The 21862-nt window shown below is 49.0% G+C and overlaps 1 protein-coding gene and 1 long non-coding RNA gene across 3 annotated transcripts; one reads left to right on the top strand and one right to left on the bottom strand.

Annotated features, from left to right (window-relative positions):
- Positions 1 to 835: 835 nt before the first annotated feature.
- On the bottom strand, positions 836 to 7200 carry LOC135303958 (uncharacterized). The gene is made up of 3 exons (XR_010365386.1): positions 6825 to 7200; positions 1839 to 2084; positions 836 to 880 (listed from the first exon to the last, which is right to left on the bottom strand). It is a non-coding gene; the product is annotated as an uncharacterized LOC135303958 (long non-coding RNA).
- Positions 7201 to 7270: 70 nt separating this feature from the next.
- LOC135303956 (serine/threonine-protein kinase PAK 3-like) lies at positions 7271 to 20138 on the top strand. Of its 2 annotated transcripts, XM_064426262.1 has the most exons (13): positions 7271 to 7509; positions 8454 to 8491; positions 9281 to 9412; positions 10983 to 11318; positions 11731 to 12022; positions 12931 to 12994; positions 13687 to 13735; positions 14498 to 14610; positions 15279 to 15396; positions 16082 to 16181; positions 16631 to 16827; positions 18135 to 18272; positions 19621 to 20138. In XM_064426262.1, exons 1-13 carry the CDS (start codon positions 7431 to 7433, stop codon positions 19741 to 19743), a joined length of 1779 nt encoding a protein of 592 aa, XP_064282332.1. In that variant the 5' UTR covers positions 7271 to 7430; the 3' UTR covers positions 19744 to 20138. The 2 variants fall into 2 exon arrangements, with proteins under 2 accessions (XP_064282332.1, XP_064282333.1); XM_064426263.1 differs by lacking the exon at positions 18135 to 18272 and having other exon boundaries at positions 7272 to 7509.
- Positions 20139 to 21862: the final 1724 nt, after the last annotated feature.

Here is a 21862-nt window from a genome sequence, read left to right as displayed (position 1 = left end):
TTTTCATCCCAATACATTTCTGCAGGCATCTTAATGTGTCTGTGTGGAATTTGAGATTTAAATGTTTGTTTCCTTACCTGAGGAATACCTGGTGGATTTCCTTTCTTTCCTTCCAATTACCATTGTTTTCAAGAACAAAGGAGAGAACTTGATGAGTTCTGTTTTATGGCAGCTGTGCTTAAGGGACCAACAAGCACTGCAGAGATGCCTTTCTTGTACTAATCCTTGGAAATAGCAGAGTTAGTATAGCAAAGTCCCTCTTCCAAAAAGCCTATCAAGCTGGTGTGAATTCCCAGAGAATCAAACGTGCTTTGCTGATGTAGTTCCCACTTGTTAGGTCTGTCATTGAAATCAGCTGCCAAGGCAAGATCTGCAGGATGTTGGAAAAGCTGTGTGGTTTGGGTTTTTTGTTGGTGAAGGAAAGTCATCTCTGTGTCTCTGCCAGGGCAGAAACTGCCACTGCAGAGTGGAGCTTAAACAATGGGCTCAGGGAGAGCAGTTACAGATGGGCAAAGCAGCAGGTAGAACCTCCCTGTTTCCTTTTTCCCCAGCCTCAAATCCTGATAGGCACAGGAGGGAAACTAAAGCTGCAGGAGCCCAAGATGTTTTCACCTTGCCTGTGTGACTTCCTGAGCTGCTGCCTGCAGGCAGACGAGGCGCGGCGCTGGTCTGCCAAGGAGCTCCTGCAGGTAAAATGAAAAGGGGCTGCAGGTGAAACAAGGTGTGAAGGATGGGCTCCTCCTCCATGGAAGTCCAAGGCATCAGATGAGCCCCCTTCCTCCTCACCTCCACTCATGGTGCTCTTCAAATGGAAACAGTGAGAAATCCTAGAGTGGGTTGGGCTGGCAGGGCCCTGTAAAGGTCATCTGGTGCAAGTGTCCTGCAATGAGCAGGGACATCTTTAAAGAGATCAGATTGCTCAGAGCCATTTTCCACCTGACCTGGAATGGTTCCAGGGATGAGGCACCTACAAGCTCTTGGGGACCCCTGTGCCAGTGTGGCAGAATGTTCTAAGTAAACAAGTTCTACCTAAGATTACATCCCCTTTGTGTTTAGAAATATTTCCCCACATTCTGTTGTAACTGGCCCTGTTCAAAAAAGGTGTCCCCCACTTTCTTCAAAGCCACCCTGAATTTTGGAAAATGGCTATAAAATCTCCTTGGGCCTGTTCTTCACACAACTGAATAACTCCACCTCTCTCTGTTTTTCCTGAAAGGAGAGGTGCTCTGTCCTCTGACTGTTTTCTGTTGCCCTGTTCTGCAATTTGGTGGGGTGCCCCATTTTATCCAATGGCAAAAGAATTGAAGTAGAGCAATGCAGGGTACAGAGACATGCAAAGGTGGTGCAGGAACCCAAGGAAGCCAGGCTGGCTGAGTGGTCAGAGATTTGGCTGTGGGCAGGAGGGGCTGTGGAGGGCTCACTGTGAGCCTCTGAGGGGCCCTGGTTTGTGCCCCCAGCCCACCCTTCGAGGTTTCTGGCACGCAAACAGGGAGAGCTGAGAGGGACTTGTCCCAGCCCCATCTGCTGCCTGGCACGCTCAAGCAGACAGGAACTGCCCCAGGGTTACTGCCAGCTCGTGTGGCAGAGAGGGAAGTGCAGCAGCCAGTGCCACTGGGCTGTCCCTGCTGGGAAGGAAGGTGCCATCCAGCACAGGAGGGGCAGGGCATGGAAAGGTAGACACTGCTCTGTCTCCCTGTGGGAATCAGCCCAGTGCCTATTGTTCAAAGACAAGGACCAATGTGAGGCTTTGGAGTTTCCTGAAAAGAAGAAACTCCAAGGACTGAAAGCACCATTTCTAGAGCACTGTCAGTGCAAAAATCCCAGCAAGATGAAAACACCTTCATAAAAGGATGAGTGGGATTCTGGGCCAGGTTTGTCTGTGATGGCAAGGTCTTGCACATGATGATTGAGGTGCAGATGGTCCATCTTTCTGGATCTTTCTAGGAGCCCTGTGAATCCTGTGAAGCACTGAGTTTGGAAAGTCATGGTTCATTGACTTCTCTTGATTTTCTTTTTTCCTTTGTGCAGCATCCATTTATAACATCTGCTGAGCCTGCATCCAGCCTGGTGCCACTGATTGTTTCCTTGAAGAAGAGGAAGGAGACAAGAAAGTGAAAATCACATCAGCACCACTTGTTTCTCAACCAGCTTAGAGCAGGATTGTAGGTTAGGACAAGGTTAAGGGTTAGGGCTTGGTTAGATTTAGGCTTGGTTTAGGCTTAGGTTTAGGCTTAGGCTTAGGTTTAGCCTTAGGCTTAGGCTTAGATTTAGGCTTAGGCTTAGGCTTAGGTTTAGGCTTAGGCTTAGGCTTAGGACTAGGTTTAGGAGTAGGTTTAGGACTAGGGTTACAGTTAGAGTTAGTGTTATGACTAGCTTTAGGTTTAGGGTTAGTGTTAGGGTTAGCGTTAGCATTAGGGTTACAACTAATCTTAGGGGGTTAGGGTTAGGGTATGATTGTCTAATAGGTCTGCTGAGTAGGATTTGAAATTAATAAAATTTTTAAAACCAAAACTCTCCTTGTAATTTCCTTCCTTCTTACTCTGTGAATAAGCTCAAGAATTCCTTGTAAATTGTCTGTTGTTTGTTAAAGGAGGAAGTCACCCCCACAGTGTCTTTGGCATGGTGTCAAATTGGGGAATGCTCTTCTTCATTTATCCCCTCCAGACCATGCTGCTTTTGGAATATGACCCACTTGTCTAGTTTTGGTCTGCTGTGGTACCTCTATTTGAGGTAGAAAGGGCAATGGCGTTTGCAGGGAAATACAATGGAGGAATGGGGCAGCCCAAATACTCTATGCGGATGCAGGCTCTCTGCTGTGACTCAGGAGCATTCGAGTTCCTGCCACTTAGATTTGTATCCCCAAGTGCAATCTCTTTGGCAGAAGGAGAGCCTTGCTCAAGTGAGAAAGCAGAAGGATCAGAGAGGGGGCTCTGAAAGGTCTCCTCTGGTGCAGAGCTGGCAGCGCCTGTGAGGTGAGAGCGGGCCCGGCCTTGGCCGGGGTGCAGCCCCAGCAGAGGCCTGGCAGAGCCCGGAGCAGCCTGAGCCTGGGCAGAGGCAGGCTGGAAGGAGGCCCTTGGAGCTGCAGGAGGCAGCAGCCGGGCCCTGGGTGCCTCTTCCTGGCAGCGGGCAAATCCTCCGCTCTCAGAGCCCAGGTGGCAGCTGGCTGCTCCCGAGGGGAAGCGTAGCCGTGCTGGGCACAGCCCAGACTGGAGGCATTGGCCGTCTGGAGTCTGCCCAGGAGCAGAGGAAGGCCAGGGGCAGCCGAGGGCCGGTGGCCTGGCTGAGGATTCCTACTCTTCTGCCGGCTGCCCTGTGACTCCTGGCAAAGGGCAGCAGTGTGTGCAGCACTCTGGGCAGCGGCGCAGGGAGCCGGGCTGCTGGGCAGGCTGGAGCACAGGGCAGCGTCCTTCAGGCACGGCACTTCTGCCAGGGCAACCCAGGCCAGCCTGAGGCACTGACAGCATGGCAGCTCACATCTGCAGGAGCCAGTGCCTCCCACAGCTCTGCCAGGAAGCGCCTGCAGGCCTGCAGTTCTGCCCTGAGCCACAACAAAGGTGTGAAATGCAGAGTGTTTTGCAGAAATATCCAGGGCCACCAGGCCAGCTTGCTTTGTGCTCTCTGGAGCACAGCAAGCACTGTGCAGTGCCGCTCTGAGCTGCTGGGAGAGAGGGAATCAGGGATGTGCCTGAGGTTGTACTTGAGTAGTGAACTGATTTGGAAAAGAGCAGAATAATTTCAGTAGGCAATCTGTGCTTTCCTGATTAATTTCTGAAAGAAAGTCACCATGTGTTGCACACAGGTAGGGGTATTAGAAAAGAAAGGCCTTATAAAATCAGGCCTTGCTCTGCTCAATTACCAGCTGGCCTGTTATGTCTTCTATGTGCAGCTAGCTAACTTCCCATGTGAAAAATTGTGAGTGCAGTTAGCACAGCAAGCTGTTGCAGTTAGAAAACAGTTTGCATCTGTAATAAACAGGAAATCTGACCCATGAGAGTCCACAAAGGAAAAATGTAAACACCTGAGTAAAAGAGAAGCTCTTAGCATGTACACACAAAAACACCTTCTAAGCAATGAATGGTGTGGCAAGGAAACTACCAGGCAGTTGGAGTTGAACATGAGGGCTGTGAAAACCGTATAAAAATGTATTATATGAATAAAGAATTGGCTTTCCCTGCATGAAGAAATGGAGTCCCAGCTGCTTTATTGACACAGCAATGTGGTGTCACTCAGCAAGAGCACTTGCAGGGTGTATTGATGAAATGCTTGTGTTTGATTCCCAGAAAAGGAAGGAGAGGCATGAAGTGTAACAAACGGGGCTTAGTCTTGTGAATTCCTTCAGCTTTAAGAGGCAGTGCTGAACCCTGTATTCCCCCATTGCAGTGATCAATGTGTGCAAGTGGCTATCTTAGCCTTGAGAATAAAGAGAGAGGTCTTGCTAAGAAGGCAGCTGGAATGCATTGAAAGGGAAGAAAGTGTTTTTAGGAGGCTCTTGACTAGCAGAGGGGAATTTGAAAATTGAGATATTTCCTAAATGACTGTGTGAGGAACAGGAGTCGTGTTGGAGTGTCAGAACCCAGGACATCCCTCTGGGTGCCCTGGATGGCTCGGGCCTTGGCAGGGGGCTTGAAGATCCTGTCAGGAAGCCAAAGACACTTGGGATTTTGATCTTAAGCCATGGAGCAAATTAACAACCTTGTATGAAGAATCACAAGTCACAGAAGTTGAAGTAGCATAATAGTAGTTGTTACAGGGTGAAAAGTAGAATTTTGGGATTTTTAGAAGAGGGGTTTGGAGTCCCAAGATGGAGGAATTTGGGTGTTCCCTGTCCTTCTTCTTTCTCCTTCCTAACATCCATGTTCTGGGTGATGCTGGCACTTTTGGATTGGTTTAGAGTAGAAGTAGACAGTCTAACATAGGTGATAGGTATTGGAAAATAACTGTAAATAAAGGGCATGTAGATTTTAGTATCAAGAGATAGCACTGCCTCAGGGCAGGGCAGTGTGCCCTTGACAGACCTGCAGATCAGACCTCTGCGAGTCTGAGAGAAAATATTTTAGATACTAGATAATGAACAATCTTGTGAATCAGAGCCAAAGAATTCCGACTCTTCCTTTGACCATCGGGCTGGGAAAAAGGGACACTCGGGTCATCCTGACAGCAGGAAACCCAAGATCCAAGGCCCTGCCATATTTGATCCATGTTTGAGCAGGTTGACAAGACAATGAAGAAAAGTGTGTTGTTTAAAGGGGGAACTTGACCCTTGAAAGAGAAAGAATGTATTGGTCAGTGGGTGGGCAGTTCAGCTTTGAAAGGGCAACAATGCATCATGGAGCCCTTGTTGGCAGGGAGTCATGGACTATGGTGAGCCATGGTGGCCTCATCTCACACGCCGGCCGTGTGTGAGCTGATGCTGTAACTGGGAAAATCCCAGTCCTGAGCAGGAGATAGAAGGCCTGGTTCTGGGGTGGAGGGGTGAGAAGGATGAGATGCACACCGTTTTGATCCAGGGGATGTCCTGGAAGTGCACTGCCTACCTGTGCCTCCTACTGAGCACCACGCTCCAGCTCCTTCTCCTGCTCAGTGGATGTTTGGGAATCCAGGGGTTGGTATGTGTTATTTGCTACTGCAACTAATGGAATAAATTTGCTTTGCAAGCTCAGTTGTGTCTTAGGTCCTTTTGTGCATGGGTCTCCTCCTGAACCTGTGGCAACCACCACCAGGGACCTACAAGACACTCCTACTCTGATGTCAATAAATTCTGAGAAGAGGTTTAAATATGTCAAATAATTTGGAGTAATGTTTAGCCTGTGAATTTCAGCAAAGTATTGACTATGTCTTAGTTCCATGGATACAAACTACTACGTCAGATTGCTGGGTGTGCAGGTGTTAGGGAAGTGAATCCCTACACACCCAGCGCTGAAACAAAGTATTACTTTCTTTCTAACCCTGAGCTGGCAGCAGGGATCAGGCCCTGCTTGGTAACCTTTCATTTTGGCAACTTCTGTTAGCAGGTAAGAAAGGTCCCAATGAAACCTTTTCCAGCTCTTTCCCTCTGGTTTCTCTTTTTAGGCTCCAGAGCTCTTTGCTACAGGTGTCCTGGGTGTGTGCCGAGCAGAGGAGCCCCACAGAGCCCTTGGTTTCCCACAAGTTGTCCTGCCTTGTTCCCAGGTGTGCCCAGCTCTGGCAGGAGAAAGAGCCCGCAGCACAGAGGGCACCGTGCCCTGCCCAGCTGGGGCTCCCTGGCACAGAGCAGCAGCAGCGCCAGCGCCGTTCAACCCGCTCCTGCCTTGCCTTCCCCTGGCACACAGAAGCCTCTGGAAATCAGCACCTCCAGTCACGTTCCCAGCATGGAGCAGCTGCTGCTGCTGGGCAGATGCTGCCAGCGTGACTGCTTCCAAAGGGGACTAAAGGCAGAGATGTACATGCACAGGAGCCCTGCGCATGTCCGAAAATGTGGAAATATATGGGGAGATTTTTAGCAATTATTTCAGCTGTTCTGCCAACAACAGTGTCTTCTCTCCTGGCTCTGTGTGTTACAGATGAGTAATGTAATGGTTGGCTCTCAAAATTAAGAGGTAAATATTATATGGATGTATAAATGTAAAGTGATGTTATTGTAATATATCCTCCCATTGTCCTCTTTCCCCTCCGCCTTGTAATAACCTTGGTAGTCAGGGCATTTGGGGAGGGCTGGCTTGTGACCAGGAGGTGGGGTGTGAAACACCTGACGTCCAATCAAGATGTAAGAAACTAGTAATGGTCAGCAGAGAAAGAGTTGACTGACCAAACTCTTGGAGGGGCTAAGGCTATCAAAGGCAGAGTACCTCTTTTGTAGATGAGGATGTGGCTGCAAGTCACAGAGACTGCCAGTGCTGAACATTTTTCCTTGTTCAGTCCTTTGTTAAGGTTTAATAAACCCTTAAAGTTTTCAAAGTGAGAGTCGTTTCTCACATGTGCAATGCTGTGGGCCATTTTCTTGATCTGGCTTCCTTTGCTTAGGTCCCATCTGAGTGCTCACTTGGGCTACAGGCTGTAGGTGCTTGGGGCACTCTTGGAGTTGCTCTTGGATCCCTTGAACAACAGGGTTTGGCCCAGGAGGGCAATTTGTGCTGCTGTGTGACAGAGGAGAACTTCCCAGGCTATTTTGTGTTTGCTGTGGGGAAGGTTGGTTATTGCTTTGTATAAAGTCACAGACCAGCATGGAGCGTTTGCTTTGTGATGTCAGGGCATGGTTGCCACGTCACAGTGGTGACATGAGAAGGTTGCCTTGGTGCACGGAAGGCCTCAGTGTCAGAGCAGTCCTAGGGCTTGCTCAGAGCAGGAGCACCCTGCGCCTTGAGGCATTTGTCAGTGGGCAGCTGCACACTGACAGGAGCCTTGTTTGTTCTAGTGTTGGAGCACAGCGTGCAAACTTGCACAGCAGTGCTACAATGATTCAGCAGCTTGCTGCTGCAGTGGTTACTGTTTGTGGTGTTACTTATTCCGGCTATTTTCTGACTCACCTGGCACGTAAGTAGAGATTTTCCCTCTACTTAGGTTAGGGTGTAACATAACCGGCTTTTGTATGTCTTCCTGCTCCTTCTTAGTGACTGAGCTGATTTAGAAACAGAAAGAGCATTAGGATGCCACTGGTTTAATAAAGCTCCTGTCAAGAGGTTCAGCTAAAAAGGGGGTGTCTGTAGCCACAGGGGCAGCATTGCCAGGGAACCTGCAGGGGTTCCCTTCCCTCCCTGGGAGAGTCTGTGGCAACAGGGTCTGTCATTTCCTCAATTTGCTGGGACAAGCAAGACAGCTTTGAAACTGTAGACTGGGAGAACTTCTCGGAAGGCCTTCTAAAAACTCTGTTGTTCCCAGTTGCAGCTGTTCCCAGAATTCAGGGAAAGCTTCTTTCTTTCTAAATTTGGTCATGAAAGAATTTGATTGTCCAACTTGACCCTTTACCTAGTGCTAAAAGAGTAATTTCCTTTGCAAAGAAGTGCAAACTCCAAACCAGTGAGTGTCTCCTCCTGAACCCTGCAGCTGCTGCTGTGCTGTTTCACAATAGAACTGCCAAAGCTCAGAGGAATTTTGGGGAAGCTTTTCTGGGCAACTGTTTACAGCAAGTTAATGAGAATTAGTGCATGCAACTGATTTTTTTTTTTTTTAAACCACCTGAAGGAGAGGATTTTAGAAGCTATTTTAAGTGTTTACTAGAACAGGAGTATTGAGTGTTAATGAAGTATTTGTATTTTCTTGATCATATTTGTATTATTTTGCTGGCTAAAGAGGTTGAAGTGTAGGAACAAGCAAGAACATTGTCCTGATCTCTTGGTGGCTGTGTGAATGAAATGTGTCTCCTGGAGGGATGTTGTGAAAGGGAAAATAATCTCTGTTTGAGATGAACTCTTGTGTGGGATTCACCAGGCCAGGAACTTTTCTCACAGCATCTGATTCATTTTCCCTGCCCACTACAGGTCACATAAAACATGTATTCAGCGGACCTGATCCTGAGGTGAGTGAGAAAGGAAGATTTCATGTTCCTCCTATTTAAAAATTCGGGAGCGAGCTGTCACCTTGACTAGACACAGAAGAGTATAGAGGGCCAGCAAGGACGGCCAAAAGAAAATCCAGAGAGAAAAGCCCAAAGAAAATAATTCCCATGACTTCAACAACAACAACAACAACAGAAGTGGATACTTCCTAATTTCAATCTCAGAAATCTGAAGAAGGAGAACTGAAGAATTTCCATAGATGCCCATATGACAGTGCTCAGCACAAGGGCTGTTGCCCTGCCAAACCTGCCCTCAGTGCATCCAAGTGCTTTAGACACTGGAATGGCTCACTTGCATCCTGTGGCTTGTAGGTGTTTTTGGTATGCCAGGATGAGAAGCCCTGTTCTTTTTCTCTTTCTCCAGCCAGCAAGGGGGTTTCTGCACAACATCTCCTGCCCTTTTCCAGCACTAGATGGGATTCTGATCCAGTTGTAGTTTTCCCTGTCTGCAGCAGCAATAGCAACGGCGTTGCTGGCTCTTTGCTACTTGTCCATTTCTGAGCTTGCAAGAAGTATAAGCTCTGTTTTGCAGAGACAACGTTGCTTGCTGATAGCAGCCAGGAAGGAATATCAAATTCATAGCCATATAGTGTTGAATTGGCCCATTTTAATGGGGTTGGAGACACTGAGAATGCCATTGCTAACACAGTTGATGAGTTCTCCTTACAAGATGTGGTTGTAAATGCCAGGAGAAATGAGGTTAGAAATGGTAGGTAACTGGCTGTCCCTCATGCTTCTCTCTTGCCACAGGAGACAAATGCAACAGCCATCTCTCCCCTGGCTCCCTCTGCTCCTGGAGAAGAAGCCAAAGAGGAGCAAAGGGAGCAAGATGACCACGAGACTCCAGCCGTGGTCACAGCCCAGCCTGATCATCCCAAGAGAGTAAGTGCCAGTTGTGGGTGCTGCTGTCTTTAGTGCAAGGCAGAGGTGCAAGTTTCTGAGCAGCCAGCACTTGCTGTTGCTGGCCGAGGAGGCAGAGTGCTGGAGTCCTGCAGGACGTAGCCAATTCCTGCAGGCAGTGCCAGCTGGAAATTGGCCTTTGCCCTGTCATGTCGAGGCACCGAAGAGCTGGGGGCTCTGGGTGGGCTTTTGGCTGCCTGGCTCAGTGAAGCTCTATGTCTGGGCTTCTGCAGTGCATTGGCCAAGGGCACAGGTGGTAGTGCTGGAGGTCCCAGAGCTTGCTTTTTTTGTTTTTCCTGAGTGGAAAGGTGTATTTGGCTTGTGGAAGAGTTCTGCAGTTTTCTTGAGGAGTTCTTCACTCGTACAGATTATTTTGGCCCAGCTGCCTTTTGCCTTCTGATAAGCTGCAAGGAGATGATTGTGCTGCCCGTGAAGCTGTGGGGAGCCATTCTTGTCCCCTGTGGCCAAGGAAAGGAGGCGCGTAGTTGCGAAGCCTTCTGGTGAGGCAAAAGGCAGAAGGGGTGAGTTTCTGTGGCTCCTTTTAGCGGTGAAGTCTGCAGCTTTGGAAAGTGCCTTGGAGCCTGGAGTGGGGGTGAAGCTGCAAGTCCTTGAGTGCTGTCTTGTGTTGCTCAGAGCAGGAAGGACATGTTGAAATGTTGGATGCAGTATTTGCAGTCAGATGGGCAACTTTGTGTCTAGGGAGCTGCGTGGGCCAAAAGGGGGCAGGGCTGCTGCCGGTCCAGAGCAGCTGAGCAAGAGCCAGCCTGTGGGCAGGTGGCCAAGAAGGCCAAGGGCAGGGTGGGCTGTGTCAGCAGCAGAGGGGCAGCAGGAGCAGGGCAGTGAGTGTCGGCCTGTGCTGGGCAGCGCTGCGGCCGCAGCTGCAGTGAGTGCTGTGTGCAGTTGTGGGCCCTGTGAAGCAGCAAGTCCTTGACGGGCTGGAGCGTGTGCACAGAAGGAGATGGGAGCTGGGCAAGGGTGTGGAGCAGCAGCCCAGAGACGAGGTGCTGAGGGAGCTTTAGCCTGGACATGGGGAGTCTGGTGAGGGACATTCAGATTTTGCTCACTCAATCAAAATATTTTAGCCACTTTTGGAATTTACTTTTTTTTCCTTTAATTAAATTGTTAATTTTTCTTTTCTTGGAGGATGAGGCTTGTTCATTTTCTTTTTTTTCCCTACCATGCTACTTTTCCTCATTATTTTCAGCCTTTTTACAGTACTTGTAGTGGGTCAGCTAGAATTTTATTTTCCAATGTGTCACTTCTGGAAAATTAAGTCGTTTTTCATGAGCTTGGTGCCGATGGATCTGTTGTGGTTCCAGGCTGGCCAGTATGGCATTAGAGATCACGTTCAGGTTATCAATGTCTGTTCCTTTTTGCAGCCCAGGGAATCAGAGTGTGTTTTGTTTGGGAATTGAGCAGGATATCAATGGCCTTTCATTCCAACTGGTCCTCAGAGATCAGAGGAGCAGGGAGGGGCTGTGCTTTATTTCTGATTACAGCAAATTTAGCAGTGTCATTGTGCCAGTCACTTGCTGTGCATTTGTGTGTACAGAACATCAAGTCAGAGCCCCAGGCAGAGCTGCCCGAAGCTCAGAGTGCCATCATGGCAGTGAAGAGGAGGAACAAAGATGAGATGAGAGGAATTCAAGAGGAGATGAATCGCCATCAGCACAGGAGCGATCAACAAAAACAGGTAAGTGGAAGAGTGGCAGCCACTCCACTCATGAAACTTCCCATGCATTGTTGTTTACAGACCATCAAGGAAGATGTGGAGGCAGAGCTGCAGGAATCTGAGGACAGGAACAAGGCAAGGGAGAAGAGGCTGGAGGAAGAAATGAAAATCATCAGAGAGAAACTTAACCGCCTCCCTAAGGCTCTACAAAATGAAGTGAGTGAGGGAGGGACAGCCACTGCAGTCACCAAACTGGTGCTTTCTGCCCTTCTTGCCTTTCCACTGCAGAGCAGCCGGGAGTGGGGCCGTGCCTCTGAGTGCCATCCTGGTCTAGTGTGGATCACAGTCTCTCTGAAGGACATTTCCTGCTGTGCTGAATCTCAGCTGCTGCCCTGGACAGTGGGACTTGTCCTTTGGCCTTTTGGCCAGCAGTCATCCAAATTGATTCCTGATGGCCTGTTGCTGCTCTCCCTGTTTCTTTGCAGTGGAACATGGTGACCCAGATGGAGGACTGAATCCCTGTCTGTATCCCTTGTAAATGGGTTCCTTCCCTTTCCTCACAGTCAATGACTCTTGGCTGACAGGGACAAGCTGTAGTCTCTGACTGCTTTGTTCTCTTTGACTTGAGGTGCAAGTGTCGACATCTCACCTGGCAGCCTGCAAAGACTTCCAGCAAACAACGGGCAATGAAGGGCCCCAAGGTTGGCGTGAGGCACAGGAACTGTCCCCACCAGAAGTGCGACAGGTTCAGCACATCATGGGCTCTGGCATTAAACCTGCTGCTGCAGCAGCATTACCTGGAGGAAGATATACTGTTGAATCTTGGAAGTCAAGCTCGGACAGTTCGTTCATCACCAGTTCTGACAGTAGCCTGGCTGCTCCAAAATGGGAGATTGAGGAGAAATATCTGCAGATACTGGGTATGTCCGATATATTTCTTATCTAAGGGACAGTGTACTCTGTGCACTTTTTCATACCTGATTCCCAATCTTTCCCATGACTCTTAGAATCCTACTCATTGGCCCAAGCCCTGCTCAGATCACTCTCTAGGAAAACACATCAAGTCCTTTGTGATTCTGCAGCACAACCCCATCAATCTGCTTCTTGCCCACAACAGCTGCCAGTGCTGTGCTCTCAGATAAGACCTGGTGGGGCTGAGAGCAGAGCCCAGTGGATTCTGGGTCTGCCATCACCTGTTGGGACAAGAAGGGCATTGATCTGCACCTCGCTGTGTCTGATCTCAAAGCCCATCCTTTGTGTCCTGAATGGGGGCAACAGCTTGTACGGGGCTCAGGCTGCTTGTGGCTTCTTCCCACTGCTTGTCAGTGCTCCTGCTTGGGCTTTGCTAGCCTTGTTGTGGTAGCTGCCCTGTCCCTGAGGGCTGGTGGGACTGCAGAGCCTGGAGCCTTCCTTAGCTGGGAGAGGGGCATCTTTGAGCTCAGCCTGCTCATGAAGGGTGAGGGTCCTGATGCTGAAAGCCCCGTCAGGATTGGTTATAGCTTGAGCTGCTGTGGTTTACAAACAGAAAGGCATTATTTTGGCAAACTGCTGAAAGATGGAAAAGATGTCCTCCTCTCCTGGGAATGCATCTCCCTGTGCTTTGTTTCCTGTCAAGAGAACTCTTTAAAGGACTGGACAAAGTCAGTCTCTGTGCCAGCCATCTGCACTGCAGGGCTGCATGTCCTGTTGCTGTTGTGGTTGTTGTGGTTTTTGTTACCCAGCTGACCACAAAGGACTCAGAGCCCCAGACAGTGGGGCTGCCTTTTGTATCTCCTGGAAGCTGGCATCTCTGCTTTAAAGTGAGCATCTTGCACTTTGTTTCCCTCAGGGAGAATGGTGACCATGGAAAATCCCACAATGAAATACACGGAACTGGAACACATTGGCAGCGGGTGAGTCCAACTGCAGTTACTTCTGCACAGCCATGGGCCAGGAGTTTTTCTGGTGGAATGTCTATCCAGCATGAAGTCAGGCCAGCTGCAAACATGTTCACACCCTTTGGATAGATTGTCCCATCTCTTAGCGCTGCTCAGAATTTGTGAGTGTGCTCAGAAGGCTTTGTCAGAGACATCTCCGTGCTGCCGAGGTCTTGCCTGCATCAAGGGACAGAACCTGGAATATCTTCTCTCTCAAGTATAGGACAGCATTGTGTTAATTTCTTTAGCGTTTTTGTATGTCTCAAAATCATAGTGCCACACTAATGAACAAAGAAGAATCTTGCTTGCATGAAAGAGCAACCTACCCCCTATCAAAGCTGTCAGGTTACAGTTCTCAGGAACATTTCTTTCCTATGGTTTGCTGAAGGAAATACTCTGTCGTTAGGATAGGAACCACACAGTTTAGAAACTGAAACCCAAGATGAAAGAACAAACTCTCTTTAGGAGCTGAGGCAGTGAACCCCAATGCTTCAGGAACAGGTCCAGTGCCCATGAACTTGAGAGGAAAATGCATCATCTGCCTTCTGGCAGAGCCCTCCTGCATCCTGCAGGTTTTGGGCATTTACAGGAGACATCTCCTGTGTGGGCTGGCTTTCACTCCAAGAGCTAAACAGCTTCTCCTTTCTCTGCTTCTGTTTTGTTTCTAGGTCTTTTGGAAATGTGGTTAGAGCACTCGACAATGCCACATGCGGTGAGGTAAATGTCAACAGCCCCTGCAGACTCTGCTGCATTCGAGGCCTTTCCCCTTTGCTGTGAGCTGGGACTGGAGCTTTGGGTAGAGCTGTGCTGAAAAGGCACAAGAAGCACAGACTGGTGCCAGCCTGCAAAATACATTTGGGGCTTTGTCCTTCTCAGCTGCCAGAAGGAAGGCACGGAGGGCAGCGGTTCCTTTCAGAGAAGGACGCGCTCACTCGCTCTCCAAGGCTAAAACAAAGGTGGTGCCTTAGAGCACCTCACTGCCCTTTGGGGCTACAGCTTCAGAGTCCTGAATTCTCATTTCTGGCTGCCAGCAAATACATCTGAAAGTTCCTGGCAGTTCCTTAGCCACCTGCAGTGCTGCACTTGGGAGCTGCACATAGGGAGAGATCTGCAAGGCGTCCCTAAAAGCCCTAAGCCCTGCCCATACCCCAAGATGTATCCACAGAGTATCAAGGCCTGGATTACTTCTGAATCCCATCCAAAGCAGCAGAGAGTGTGGTCAGAGGTTTGTGGCTGATAGTTGACACACCACGGATACCAAGTTGTCAAGGCAACATCAGTGGCCCCACATGTCCTGTAACTGCCCCCCAAGGGAGCAGAGAAATGGGCTGTTGGAATGTCAGTTCCTAATTACTGCAGTACTAATCACAAGGCAGTTTGGCACAGCTCAGCTGTGTCATTGCAAAATCCCTCACTCCATGTCTGTTGTGGTCTCTTGCCACCAACTTCTCAAGTTATTGGTTTTCAATGTCTCTTTAGGTGGCTATAAAGAAAATAAAGCTTCGAGGACGGAAAAGGAAGCAGCTAACCCTTAATGAAATCATGATCATGAAGAGGCATAGGAGTCCCAGTGTTGTGAATTATTTAGACAGGTGAGAGGTCATGGTCTTATCCCGTGAATGTGCATTTACATACAGGAAACATGAGAGGTTAAAAACTCACTTTGGTCAGGGGCAGAAAGTGGAGCTGTTAATTATTTCTTAATATTTCTCTTCTCATCTCCAATAGATGAGAAGAGAGTGCATCTTGTCTGCATGAGTCCTCCCTGGCACACATAGTTTAAAAATTATTCAAAAATATTCAAAACCTGGATCAGCTGTATCTTTCTAAGTCAATACCCTCAAAGATCACTGTCTCCACAGTTTTACAGGATTGATTTTTTAAAGTTTCTTCAATGCTGATGAACCTTCCTAAAGTGGATTTGTGGATTTCCCTTAGATCCTTGCCTCTCTTTGCCATTGCTATGCATGCCAGAAAAACTGGGTGCTTATTTCCAGAAGCACCATGCCTGACAGGTTTTTTGTCTGGGCTGTTACTAAACTGCACTTTTTGCTTGCTGGCCATCTAAGCCATCTCCTTTTTCACAGCTGTGCCTTTCTCCTTGAGACTGCACAGACTGCAAACAATGCCCAGCCTAGAGGGAATGTCTATTCCTTTGATTCTGTCCTCATCACAAAGGGACTTGGAAACATGAAACCCGGAAGGAAATATAAATGTAGCCATGCATGTTTATCTCCACGCCCTTGTTTCCTTCTTTCAGCTACCTTCTGGGTGAGGAACTCTGGCTGGTTATGGAGTACATGGACGGAGGCACCCTGAGCGATGTCATCAGCAAGAGCTACCTGTCTGAAGAGGAGATGGCAGCCATCAGTCGGGAGGTCAGCAATCCCATCTGTGCTGCCGAGGGCTTGGGCAGGATTGTCTGGGAAACAGGGGCTCAGGACAGGAGAGGTTTTATGTGCCAAGCTTTGTTTCTGTGTTGCTGCTACGCTGTGGGCAAGTAGAAGAATCTCAAGTGAAATGGCTGCCAGTGCCCCTGCACTCACTGAACTCAGTTCTTGTACTCTTATCTCCTGCTGTTGTGTTCTCGCTCTGCCTCTTGTATTTGCTCTTCTCCATCTTGCCTCTCTAAACTTTTGCCTGTCTTCACTGCATTCCTTGCCTGTAAAAGCAAAGGTGCTGGTGGCAGGATTTGAAAGGAACAGCAAAGGAAAAGAGAGAGACTCGTTTCTCTCAGTCCTCAGCTAAAAAGGATAGGAGTGCAGCCAAAGCACTGTTTGCTTCTGAGCACATCCCCTGCAGCAGCAGTCATCCTGGCTGGTGTGCAGGGGACAGTCTACAACAGCAGGAGCTGTTGCTCTTTCAAAAGCTGACATGCCTTTTCTTAGAAAGGTTCTGCTCTGCAAGTGTTGCAGCAGCAAGCTCTTCCTCTCAGTGGCACTGTCTTCTGCCATTTTTTCCCATTCCTCTGGAGAGGGAATCTTTTTGATTCTTTGTGTCCTTTCTTATGTGATGAAATCACATCACTTAGTTTTGCCTTCTTGTTTCTGTTTCCTCTCTCAGTGCCTGCAAGGACTGGATTTTCTTCACTCCAACCACGTGATCCACCGAGATGTGAAGAGCAGCAACATCCTCCTCAGAACCGACGGATCTGTCAAGCTGGGTCAGTGTATTCTTGGTCAGGTGCAACATTCCAGGGATGTGGGTGTGGGGCTGCTTGGAGTGACTGCCAGCTCCCCAGAAATGGTGCTGGTGACAGTGCAGGGACATCTGCTGTGAGCTGGTGACACGGCTGCAATGTGCTCAGAGGCATGACAAGGAACAAGCAGCCAAGAGTGGTGTTGCTCTGTGTGTCCCTTCCACAGGGAGGGAGCTACAGGTCTAAAGCTTCCAAAGAACAAAAGCCACTGCTGGAGGTAGTGTAAAAAAATGTGAGGATTTTTTAAGTCGCCAATGCCATATTTCCTTGGCTAAAGACCTGAGAAAACAGAGCAGGGACAGTTGTCCAGGACATTGAACAGCACATTCTCAAACTTCTACAGAGAAATTATTTTGCTTGGTTTCCTAATTGCACAGAATAAAATAACAACAGTTGTTTTGCTTTCTCCTCAGCCGATTTTGGCCTCTCTACTCAACTCACTCCTGAGAAGAATATACGGAGCTCGTTAGCAGGGACTGCTTGGTGGATGGCACCTGAAGTGGTGACGTGTCAACCATATGGCCCCAAAGTGGACATATGGTCTTTTGGAATTGTGGGAATTGAAATGGTGGAACAAGAACCTCCTTACTGGAACCAGAGTCCTGCCTCGGTAAGGAGCAAATCCTCACTGATCCCGCTGTCTTTCTCACCTGTCCCATGTTCTGTGTGCCATTGGACAAAATCCCATTGCCATCTGCTGGAAGTACTTCCAGCACAGTGCCCTCCTAAAAATGTCCCTGCAACACATCAGTGTCTGCTGTAGTTTTGGTTGCATCAGTGGGGGAACTCAAGCCTTACCACATGCAAAAAAACTCCATTCTCAGGCAACACTTGCCTTTGGGTTATAAGTGGTTCCAGTTATTTGTCTGCGTAGATGGCTCCAATAATATGAAACAAGAATCTTAGAACTACTCTTATGCTTCCAGAAATGAAGGAAGGAAACCCAAACCAAACAGAGTTTCTAAAACTGTGGTTTTCAGAGGGGGACTGCATCCCCTGTGCAGTTTCTTCTTTCTGGGAAGCTTGCCTGAAATCTGGGCAGGAGGGTGTAGAGACCACAGAGTCTCTTCTGCTTCTTGTGAAACACTCAGTGACCATGTTTCTCTCACAGTTGAAGCCACGTTCTCCACGTCACCAAGCCAGCACCTGGTGATGTGGTGAGCCTGACAAAACCTCCCAGTGTATCCTGGCACTTTCTGGGATGGGCCTACCATTAATGCATTGACTTGAGTATCCAAAAGAGCAGAGAGTGACCATAGTGATGGCACCTCTCCTTCTTCTGACCATGAAAAGCTTTTCTTTTCCACATAAGAGAAGCTGAAATTTTCAGACAGTTGAGAGACAGAGCTGCAGGTGTTTCCTGTGTGCCCAAGCAGGCATTTTCATCCCAACACATTTCTGCAGGCATCTTAATGTGTCTGTGTGGAATATGAGATTGTAGGTGTTAGTTGCCTTACCTGGGGAATAACTGATGGATTTCCTTTCTTTCCTTCCAATTACCATTGTTTTCAAGAACAGGAGAAAAAGCTTGATGAGTTTTGTTCTATGGCAGTTGTGCTTAAGGGACCAACAAGCACTGCAGTGATGCCGTTCATGTACTAATCCTTGGAATTAGTATAGTAAAGTCCCTCTTCCTAAAAGCCTGTCAAGCTGGTGTGAATCCTCAGAGAAGCAAACGTGTTTTTGTTGATGTAGTTCCCACTGAGTAGGTCAATGAAATCAGCAGCCATGGCAAGATTTGAGGGATGTTGGAAAAGCTGTGGCTGCATCGGGGTTTGGGTTTTTTGTAGGTGAAGGAAAGCCATCTCTGGGTCTCTGCCAGGGCAGAAACTGCCACTGAAGAACAGGATTTAAACAGTGGGATGTGGGAGAGCAGTTACAGATGGGGAAAGCAGCAGGTGTTTCCTTTTTCTCCAGGCTAAATTCATGATAGCCTCAATAGGGACCCCACAGCTGCTGCATCCCAAGCTCCTCTCAGCTTGGCTGCGTGACTTCCTGAGCTGCTGCCTGCAGACAGACGAGGAGCGGCGCTGGTCTGCCAAGGAGCTCCTGCAGGTAAAATGCAAAGGGGCTGCAGGTGAAACAGGGTGTGAGGGATGGGCTCCTCCTCTACTGAAGTCCAAGGCATCAGATCACCCCTTCCTCCTCACCTCCACTCTTGGTGCTCTTCAAATGAAAATGGTGAGGAGTCCTAGACTGGGCTGGGCTGGCAGGGCCCTGTAAAGGTCATCTGGTGCAAGTGTCCTGCAATGAGCAGGGACATCTTTAAAGAGATCAGATTGCTCAGAGCCATTTTCCACCTGACCTGGAATGGTTCCAGGGACAGGGCAACTACAAGCTCTTGGGGCAACCCATGCCAGGGTGGCACCATGCCATGAGGAAACAATTTCTTCCTTCGACCTACTCTGACTTGATCCCCTGTGTGTTTAAAATTTTTCACCCACATCCTGTTGTAACTTGTCCCGTTCAAAAAGGTGTCCCCCACTTTCTTCAAAGCCAATCTGAAGTTTTGGAAAGTGGCAATAAGTGCCTCTCTGGGGCCTGTTTTTCACACAACTGAATAACTCCACCTCTCTCCGCATTTCCTGAGAGGACAGGTACTCTGTCCTCTGACTGTTTCTGCTGCCCTGTTTCGTAATTTGATGGTGTGCTCCATTTTATCCAATGGCAAAAGAATTGAAGTAGAGCAATGCAGGGTACAGAGACATGCAAAGGTGGTGCAGGAACCCAAGGAAGCCAGGCTGGCTGAGTGGTCAGAGATTTGGCTGTGGGCAGGAGGGGCTGTGGGGGGCTCACTGTGAGCCTCTGAGGGGCCCTGGTTTGTGCCCCCAGCCCACCCTTCGAGGTTTCTGGCACGCAAACAGGGAGAGCTGAGAGGGACTTGTCCCAGCCCCATCTGCTGCCTGGCACGCTCAAGCAGACAGGAACTGCCCCAGGGTTACTGCCAGCTCGTGTGGCAGAGAGGGAAGTGCAGCAGCCAGTGCCACTGGGCTGTCCCTGCTGGGAAGGAAGGTGCCATCCAGCACAGGAGGGGCAGGGCATGGAAAGGTAGACACTGCTCTGTCTCCCTGTGGAAATCAACACAGTGCCTGTTGTTCAAAGTGAGGAACCCATGTGAGGCTTTGGAGTTTCCTGAAAGGAAGAAACTCCAAGGACTGAAAGCACCATTTCTAGAGCACTGTCAGTGCAAAAATCCCAGCAAGATGAAAACACCTTCATAAAAGGATGAGTGGGATTCTGGGCCAGGTTTGCCTGTGATGGCAAGGTCTTGCACATGATGATTGAGGTGCAGATGGTCCATCTTTCTGGATCTTTCTAGGAGCCCTGTGAATCCTGTGAAGCACTGAGTTTGGAAAGTCATGGTTCATTGACTTCTCTTGATTTTCTTTTTTCCTTTGTGCAGCATCCATTTATAACATCTGCTGAGCCTGCATCCAGCCTGGTGCCACTGCTTGTTGCAGTGAGGAAGAGGAAGGAGACAAGACAGCACCACTTAGTTATCAACCACCTTAGAGCAGGATTGTAGGTTAGGATAAAGGTAAAGTTTAGGCTTAGGCTTAGGCTTAGGCTTAGGCTTAGGCTTAGGCTTAGGCTTAGGCTTAGACTTAGGTTTAGGCTTAGATTTAGGCTTAGGTTTAGGCTTAGGCTTAGGTTTAGGCTTAGATTTAGGCTTAGATTTAGGTGTAAGTTTAGGCTTAGGTTTAGGTTTAGGCTTAGGCTTAGGGTTAGGCTTAGGCTTAGGGTTAGGCTTAGGACTAGGTTTAGTCCTGCGGTTACGGTTAGAGTTACTGTTATGACTAGGCTTAGGTTTAGGTTTAGTGTTAGGGTTACAACTAGTCTTAAGGGGTTAGGGTTAGGGTATGATTTTGTAATAGGTGTGCGGAGTAGGATTTGAAGTTAATAAAATATTTCAAACCAAAACTCTCCTTGTAATTTCCTTCCTTCTTCTTCTTCTTCTGTGAATAAGCTCATGATTTCCTTGTAAAATGTCTGTTGTTTGTTAAAGGAGGAAGTCACACCTACAGTGTCTTTAGCATGGTGTCAAATTGGGGAATGCTCATCTTCATTTATCCCCTCCAGACCATGCTGCTTTTGGAATATGACCCACGTGTCTGGTTTTGGTCTGCTGTGGTACCTCTATTTGAGGTAGAAAGGGCAATGGCGTTTGCATGAAAAAACAAAGGAGAAATGGGACAGCCCAAATACTCTATGCGGATGCAGGCTCTCTGCTGTGACTCAGGAGCATTCGAGTTCCTGCCACTTGGGTTTGTATCCCCAAGTGCAATCTCTTTGGCAGAAGGAGAGCCTTGCTCAAGTGAGAAAGCAGAAGGATCAGAGAGGGGGCTCTGAAAGGTCTCCTCTGGTGCAGAGCTGGCAGTGCCTGTGAGGTGAGAGCGGGCCCGGCCTTGGCCGGGGTGCAGCCCCAGCAGAGGCCTGGCAGAGCCCGGAGCAGCCTGAGCCTGGGCAGAGGCAGGCTGGAAGGAGGCCCTTGGAGCTGCAGGAGGCAGCAGCCGGGCCCTGGGTGCCTCTTCCTGGCAGCGGGCGAATCCTCCGCTCTCAGAGCCCAGGTGGCAGCTGGCTGCTCCCGAGGGGAAGCGTAGCCGTGCTGGGCACAGCCCAGACTGGAGGCATTGGCCGTCTGGAGTCTGCCCAGGAGCAGAGGAAGGCCAGGGGCAGCCGAGGGCCGGTGGCCTGGCTGAGGATTCCTACTCTTCTGCCGGCTGCCCTGTGACTCCTGGCAAAGGGCAGCAGTGTGTGCAGCACTCTGGGCAGCGGCGCAGGGAGCCGGGCTGCTGGGCAGGCTGGAGCACAGGGCAGCGTCCTTCAGGCACGGCACTTCTGCCAGGGCAACCCAGGCCAGCCTGAGGCACTGACAGCATGGCAGCTCACATCTGCAGGAGCCAGTGCCTCCCACAGCTCTGCCAGGAAGCGCCTGCAGGCCTGCAGTTCTGCCCTGAGCCACAGCAAAGGTGTGAAATGCAGAGTGTTTTGCAGAAATATTCAGGGCCACCAGGCCAGCCTGCTTTGTGCTCTCTGGAGCACAACAAGTGCTGTGCAATGCCCCTCTGAGCTGCTGGGAGAGAGGTGTTAGAAATAAACAAATTCTTAATTACCATTAAGTGGAGACAAAGTCATTAAAGCAAAAGAGAACCTTCTTCTTAGTAAGGATTCAACTGAGCCGGCTGTGTATCTCTGTCTCCTAAGAGCTGAACATGCACACACACCAACACAATGCTGCTTTTGATTGCTTTTCACAGCCTTGGGTGATCCCTGTCCCCTTCCCCTTTGGCTGGGTGCTAGGCAACTTCTCTTCTCTCCTGACAGCCTACTTTTCTGTCCCCTCTCCTCTTCTCCTACCTCTCTTTTACTCTGGTGTTCAAGCCTGCCCCTTTTCCAGCTCACAGCAACACCCAAGAAATCAACTGGAACAAATGCAAACCAGAACTAACACCACCTAGCACCAACAGCTTTCATTCTTTTTTCTAATAACCTTTTGGCTGCAGCAAAATATTACCTCCTAGCTCTCTGAGGGAATCACGAGCCTAATTTCAACATATTTTTGGGATGATGATGCATCTTCAGTGATTAGGTTTTCTTTTGGGAAGGGTATAAGGACATGAGTTCAAGGCTGCAGGACAAACCAG

Source organism: Passer domesticus, chromosome 6 (assembly GCF_036417665.1).
Source record: "Passer domesticus isolate bPasDom1 chromosome 6, bPasDom1.hap1, whole genome shotgun sequence".
NCBI lineage: Eukaryota > Metazoa > Chordata > Aves > Passeriformes > Passeridae > Passer > Passer domesticus.
The sequence above is the reverse complement of the archived record's forward strand: the minus strand, read 5'-3'. Positions and strand labels throughout refer to the sequence as shown.

What these genes read in the sequence shown, in the direction of transcription:
- LOC135303956 (XM_064426262.1), top strand. Translation starts at nt 7,431, where the DNA reads ATGATTCAGCAGCTTGCTGCTGCAGTGGTTACTGTTTGTGGTGTTACT. An exon ending in TTTTCTGACTCACCTGGCAC is followed by an intron (nt 7,510 to 8,453) that starts GTAAGTAGAGAT and finishes TGCCCACTACAG; the next exon opens with GTCACATAAAACATGTATTC. An exon ending in AGCCTGATCATCCCAAGAGA is followed by an intron (nt 9,413 to 10,982) that starts GTAAGTGCCAGT and finishes TTGTGTGTACAG; the next exon opens with AACATCAAGTCAGAGCCCCA.